This window comes from Cervus canadensis, chromosome X (assembly GCF_019320065.1).
Source record: "Cervus canadensis isolate Bull #8, Minnesota chromosome X, ASM1932006v1, whole genome shotgun sequence".
NCBI classification, from domain to species: Eukaryota; Metazoa; Chordata; class Mammalia; order Artiodactyla; family Cervidae; genus Cervus; species Cervus canadensis.
Window position 1 is genome coordinate 49730578 of NC_057419.1, and position 7154 is coordinate 49737731.

The following is a 7154-nucleotide window of genomic DNA, read 5'->3' on the forward strand; positions in this document are numbered from 1 at the left end:
TAATATGTCTCCTGCACTAGAAGTCAGCTGCAAGAGGGCAAGAATTTTCACCTGTTTTATTTGTTGCTGTGTCCCCTGTCACACAGTAGGCACTTGGCAAATATTTGTGTAATGAATGAATGAACCCTTCCTTTGTGGAATGAATAAGTGAGTGATTGAACCCTTCCAATAATGGCTGATTTCAGGCTGCCTTGCCTGGACCCTGGCTGGCCCTGGATTCACCCTTCGAACTCCCATGCTATTTACTGCAGATATATTGGCTCTGTTTACAAATATTAACGTTTAAAATCAGAATTACACCAATTTGGATGAATTTCTATTGAGAAGGTTTGCCCTGGAGTGAATTTTCAGCCAATGTAATTCCTCATTCAATGCCATACAGTGATGAAGTTAACCCAAAGCCAATTTTGGCCATTTTCACTTTCTGAAATTATTTTCACTGGGATGACTCATTTTCGGGTTAATCTTTACAGTGATGATTAGATCCACACATTCTTATCTGTGTCATATTTCAGCAATAATAGCTTTGCCCCAGATATCTCCTTAACCTCAGGCTGCTCCTTGAACATCTCGAGCACATTCTTGCTTCAGGAACTGTACTGGTTGTTCCATCTGCCAGAAATGTTCTTGCATCTGTAGTCTTTCTTCATAATTTTTTTTCCTCAAAAAAAAAATCATCTTTCAACAAGGCCTAAGCAGACTACTCTGTTCAAATACAATCTTCTCCCATCCTGTACTCCTAATCCCCCTTACTGCCTTTATTTTAAAATTATTTATCTTTTTAATTGTGATATAGTTGACTTGCAATGTTTCAAGTATAAAGTGATTCAATTATATACACATTGTTGTTCAATCACTAAGTTGCATCTGACTCTTTGCGGCCCCATGGCCTGCAGCATGCCAGGCTTCCCTGTCCTTCACTATCTCCTGGAGTTACCTCAAACTCATTTCCATTGAGTTGGTGATGCCATCTAACCACCTCATCCTCTGCTGCCAACTTCTTTTGTCTTCAATCTTTCCCAGCCATATACATATACATATATATCTTATCCTCTGTCGTCCCATTCTCCTCCTACCTTCAATCTTTCCTAGCATCAGGGTCTTTTCTAATGAGTCAGTTCTTCGCATCAGGTGGCCAAAATATTGGAGGGATGACAGAGGATAGACTGTCACCACCTCTATAATCTCATCTGTAACTATTTTTTTTTCCATCTGTAACTATTCTTCTGCAGGAAGATTCCAGTGACTCTAGTAAGCACAATATTCCAGCCACACTGGCCTTCTGGTGGAATTTATCTCCTCTGTTGGTTTCCATGCTTGTTTACTTCAGTCTTACCCACGACCTTGAGGTAAAGTCCATGAGGACAGAGACTGTCTTCGTTTGTGTCCCTCTGGAAGCTGACCCTGAGACAAAGACTGAAGTCAGGAAGCACCTGTTGGGCAGTGGGGAGTAAGGAAGTGAGACAAAGGAAGGGCAGTCAATGAAGAGTGTTACTAAGCGACTTAGCACTGGGGCTTGTTCCCACTGTGGAGTTCTAAGGACTGATGGAGAACATAGACCTCAGGCATGTCCCATCTGAGGGGCAAGGGGGAACAGGTATTTATCTGCCAGCTCTTGTCAGTCACTGGCTGAGGGTTGCCGCCAGGAGGTCTTCATTTCCTGGCCCCTTCCAACCTGCCAGACCCGGAGGCAGAACAGCCTTCTGCAGTTTGAGAGGAAGCCCTCTAGCCGAGAGATGCAAACCCAGGCAGTTGCCAGTTGGCCAGCACACGCTGAAGCAGTGAGGTCACAGGGTTATGAGCAGGGAACTGACAGTGTCTGCCACAGACACAATAGTGTCACAATAGTGACCATCCTGTTCACTGGGCCTTGCCCATAATAAATGCTCCCCTAGATTGAAGGATGAAGGTGCTTGTTACCTGTTATGTTGCTGGAGCAAAGCTGGACCCCAAATACCAAGGTTCACATATCCTTGGGGCCAAACAGCAGGATGAAAACATTGACTTTAAGTCTCTGACTACTCACACTGGCCTCCACCCCAACCCTGTGAAATTCCCGAGGACAGGGATCCTGGTATCTGTCATTCCTGGTGCCCTGTCAGGGCTTGGCACACAGTAGGCATTCAACTCCCAGCCCTTCATCCCAATGTGGTCCATAAAAGGTCAGTCAGTAATCAGCATGGCTACGATGAAACAGGTGGGGAGTGCCATGTGATGTTAAGGACGTGGCATTCACCACTGGGGAAGCATAGATTGGAGAACTGGCATGATTTACACAGTTGATCATATGTCTACTCCCATGATTGAACAACTGCATTCTTGGGTATATGCCCAAGAGAAATGACTGCATATATCCATCAGAAGATATACACAAGAATGTTCACAGAAGAATTATTCTTAATAGCCTCAAATAGAAAATTACCCAAATGCCCATCAATAACATAATAGATGAAGTGTGATCTACTCATAGCAATGGAAGAGAATACAGCAGTGAACATGGGCAAACTACAAGTTCCATAACAACGTGGACCCATCGTGCAAACATCGTTAAGATCAAAAGTTGTTAGAAGTCCAGAAAGTGATTACCCTTGGGGTGGAAGATTGGACCTGAAGGGAGCTTTTGGCATTTGTTTCACATTCTCTTTTTATTATTTTTAACTGGAGGATCTTTGCTTTACAATCGTGTGTTGGTTTCTGCCATACACCAGTAAGGATCAGTCATAAGTGTGTGTGTGTGTGTGTATATATATATATATATATATATATCTCCCATCTCACCCCTTTAGGTCATCACAGGGTGCCAGACTGGGCTCCATGTGTTATATAGCAGCTTCCCACTAGTTATCTATTTTATACTTGATCGTGTATATATGTCAATGTCACTTTCTCAATTTGTCCTACCCTCTCCTTCCCCTACTGTGTCCATAAGACCTTCCTGTACTTCTGCATCTCCATTCCTTCCCTGCAAATAGGTTCATCAGTACCATTTTTCTAGATTCCATATATATGTGTTAATATATGGTATTTGTTTTTCTCTTTCTGATTTACTTCATTCTGTATAACAGGCTCTAGGTTCATCCACCTCACTACAACTGACTTAAATTTGTTCCTTTTTATGGCTGAATAATATTCCATTGTGTGTGTGTGTGTGTGTGAGTGAGATATTATCTTTATTCATTCATCTGTCAATGGACATCTAAGTTGCTTCCATGTCTAGGCTATTGTAAATAATGCTGCTATGAACATTGGGATACATACGTCTTTTTGAACTGTGGTTTTCTCAGAGTATATGTCCAGTAGTGGGAGTGCTCCCTTTACACACTAGTACTGTCTGCTCTGGAGCTGCCCTCAAGTTGGGAGACTGGCCCCACAGGGGAACACTCAGGGAATGACACTGCTCAGTTCCAGGAAGGTTCAAATGGACATTGCTCTCACCTTATCCACATACAAGTGAACTAAGACTCCTCCCGACTCAAAAGTTAGGGATACGCATCACCTGTAGTGGAGGGCTCATTAGGCCAGATGTTCTTCCAATAGCCAGTGACTAGGGGCTCTTGCACTTTCCGATGTCCCAGGCAGGGACACTCACAGAGATGGGAGCAATGAGTGCATGATGTGGGAATCTGCAAGCTGGAGCTGTGGAAGGGGGCCACGGAGAAGAGGGCAGAGATACCAGGAGCATGAAGGGGAGACCAGATGCCGAGTTAACAGGGATCTTAGGAGATATTTCCCAGAAAGAAATAAAGAGACAGAGCAAGTGTCCAACTCCATCTTCCAGATCCAGAGACAGAGAGAGTCTGAGAATGAGTCCCTGATGCAAGCAGATGGCCTACTCCCAGAAAAAAAGAATGTTTGGGGGAAAGGCAGTGGGGAGAGACTTCCTGCTCAAAAGAGAGACAGAGAAAGACAGAGACAGATAAGGGGGCAGGGAGAGAAATAGACACACATGCACAGACAAGAGAGAAGTGCATCCTGAGTCAGAGACCACTCAGACTGGGACACAGGGGAAGAGAGAGGCATCCAGATTCACCAAGACACAAGGCAGAGGTGAAAACTCCAGCACTGAGAAAAACAGAGAAGAAGGTAGAGAGTGAGACAAACACTCATCCTCAGCAATAGAAAAGCCCAGCTCTGAGCCACCACCCTCAATCCCTGGTCACCCTGGCCCTTCTTCCAACATATGCAGTCCCAGTGTGGTAGTTTTTTTTCTAAAGATGGCTGCTATCCATTTCTTCCCATGTGCTACACCTTGATGCAGAGGCCTGAGCCACCGTACCAAAAACCCAGGCTATTCTGCTGGAGAGAAAAGCCACATAGAAGACTCAAGTACCAAACATGGAAAGAAAGAAGCCATCTTGGATGTTCAACCCAGTTGAGCCTTCCTATGACTCCAGACCCAGCCACTATCTGACTGCAACCACCCAAGTCTTCAAGAAGGACCACCTCATTGAGCCCAGTCAACCATAGGACCATGAAACATAATACTAAATTGTTTTAAGCCCTAAGTTTTAGGGTGTTTGTCACATGGCAACAGATAACCAGAATACCCAGAAAAGGCACCCCTACTCCGACACCCCGACTCCCGCATCCCTCTCACAACAGAAGCCACACCAGCCAGTCACACTTTCAGTCCCTTTAATTAGGGGCTCTGAGGAGAGGGCAAAATGGCAGGCAGGGTAGAGAAGGTGGTGCTTCTTATGCCTCTTTTGGCAACCAGTTAGTCTTCATCCTCTGGCAGCTGGATCTTGCTGGGGTCGAAGCAGTTGGATTCCATGATGGGGAGGCCATGGGCCTCTCGGTATTTCACAAGCCTCTCAGCTTCCCGGCGGGCCCACTCCTGCATCCTGGAGGCAGCAGCATGGGGGAAGACGTGAGGGAGCCTCAGTGGACATCAATCCCCATCTTAATTTCCCAGGGAATGGACTCCTGGCGGTCTCCTTCAGTCTCCACCCTTGCCTCTGTCCCCACCCCTCCCACTCTCTTGGACACCCCACGCACCTGTAGTCAGGCAGATAAGCCACAAAGGTGCTGCCAAGGACCAAGACGATGGAGAATCCGAAGAAGAAGACAACCCGCATGTTCCAGACGTCCACAGCAGGGTCCTTGTCATAACCATGAGAGTCTGGGTTCTACGGCAGAGAGAAGTCAATGAGGGCTTCCTGATGCTCCACAAAGCCTGATGCTGGTCCTGTATGACTTGGTCTCCAACTTCACCTTGGACCAATCTCTCCTCCCTCCCTAAATTCCTGTCTGTTCTTAGGACTTGTCAAGCTCCTTCCCACCACAGAGCCTTTGAACTTGCTGTTCCTTCTATCTGGAAAGCCTCTCCCCCAGATTTAGTCGGGGCTGGATCTGTCTCCTTATTGAAGCTTTTGGCTCCATTCCCCTTAGGAGGCACTCCCTAGTCACCTTATCTATTAAGTTGACCTATAGGAAATTGACATTTTTACAGGTCAAAAATGATTGATATTCGCTATTTCCTATGGCTCAACCTCGTAACTCCCTACCCCCAAGTCACTCTGCATCCACTTATCTCATTTAACTTTTTTTCAAGCATTTATTAGTTTACCAAAGTAGCATATCCTTCAAATACTCTGATCACATTATATTATTGGTTGCATACCCTGTTTTCTAATATTTTACATGTTTATTTTCTGTATTCTCCACTACCATGTATGCTCTATGAAAGCAAGGGCTTTATCTGATTTCTATACTGCTGAATTCATAACACCCTGAACTTAGCCTGGCATACAGCAGGCCCTCAATACATAGCTACACAATGCATGAATGAGTATCCTATATATCCAAGCCCCTCAACAAGAGGTCAGTATGGATGAAGCATCTATTATATGCCAGGCCTTTTCACAAGCACAAGTTGCACAATATCCCAGTGAGGTGGAAAGTGGCAAAAAAAAAAAAAAAGAACACCTTCTAATGGAGAGTATTTACTAAGTGCCAGCTGCTGTTTTGAGCATTTTGACTCATTTAAATACTGGAGGCACATGTAGTATTTTATTCTTTTAGAAAATGTCCTAATACTTTCCCCATCTTACAAAGAAACTGAAGCATCAAGGGCTTAAGCTACTTGCCCAAGGTCAATGCCTGTATTCCAACTAAGGCATTCTAATTTCAGTCCGCTATCAGATAGCACAGCAAACCTGGTTCTACCACACATTCAGTTATGTGAGCTTAGGCAAGTCACTTAACATCTTTATGCTTCAGTTTCCTCATCTGTAGAATGGGTACACCAAAACCACCTACCTCGAAATACGGTTATTATGAGAACTAAATGAGTTAATGTATGTAAAGTGCTTCAAACACCTGAGGAAGCACCACACCAGTGTTTAGTAACATTGTTGTTATTCTATATTGCTACAAACGTGCTTTGAACATTGCCCACTTCAGGTTTGATGTCTGTCTTTACAAAATAAGGCCAATCTCTGACCCTGAACCCATACAAAGGAGGAAACAAGCTAAGCAGAATTTCCAAATCTTCGAAGATTTCGCCAGCTGCGCAATTCCCAGCCGACTAAGACCGTCCTCTACGGCGCCCTATCCGCCGGTCCCCAATTGACCCTTCCGGCGTCCCGTTTCCCCTCCCTCTCACCTTCTCATAGAGGTTTTCGTCCTCGGGGTCTGGGTCCTCTTGCCAGCGTATAGTCGGTTCTGACGGCCGCTTTCCCGCCAGAGTGGACGGGGCGATTACAGCTCTGGAGGAGCTGGATTCCCAGCGAACACGGGCAGCCGGGAGCCCTCGCGTCGCCGCTACTGCCAAAAGGCGGCGGCCGCACAAACCCAACATCCCAGCCGCCATAACAGATCGTTCTGCAAGTTCTCGGGGTCGGGGACGGAAGTAAGACTCTGCGCAGCTGCAGTTGGCCTGAGCGCGAGAGTTGTCGCTCCGCCCCCGCCGCACTAAATAGGTCCTGAATCGGGACTTTGCTTTCGAACGGGCGAGAGGTCCTCTTAGCCTCACTCTGTCATGACCACAGGGAAGCAACCACCTTCTTACCCTCTCAGTCAGACTATGGAACTTCTGACCGCTAGGCTGTGGAATTTACTTGACGAAAAGAAAGCAATGACACTTGCGTGGATGTCCCCAACCAATCGCGCAGAGAGCTGCCTCGCCCTCCAGCGAAAGGGGCGGAGCTTCC

The 7154-nt window shown here is 46.0% G+C and overlaps 1 protein-coding gene across 1 annotated transcript; it reads right to left on the reverse strand.

The window, feature by feature from the left end:
• Positions 1–4618: 4618 nt before the first annotated feature.
• Positions 4619–7100, reverse strand: NDUFB11 (NADH:ubiquinone oxidoreductase subunit B11). Its single transcript, XM_043458113.1, has 3 exons — positions 6608–7100; positions 4999–5129; positions 4619–4844 (listed from the first exon to the last, which is right to left on the reverse strand). The coding sequence occupies exons 1-3, from the start codon at positions 6812–6814 to the stop codon at positions 4718–4720; spliced, it is 465 nt and encodes a 154-aa protein (XP_043314048.1). The 5' UTR covers positions 6815–7100; the 3' UTR covers positions 4619–4717.
• Between the last annotated feature and the right edge of the window lie 54 nt (positions 7101–7154).

Coding starts and splice junctions, on each gene's coding strand:
- NDUFB11 (XM_043458113.1), bottom strand. CDS start 6,814: ATGGCGGCTGGGATGTTGGGTTTGTGCGGCCGCCGCCTTTTGGCAGTA. Junction 5,130..6,607: donor ACGAAAACCTCTATGAGAAG/GTGAGAGGGAGG, acceptor TCTCTGCCGTAG/AACCCAGACTCTCATGGTTA. Junction 4,845..4,998: donor GCTTATCTGCCTGACTACAG/GTGCGTGGGGTG, acceptor TGCTGCCTCCAG/GATGCAGGAGTGGGCCCGCC.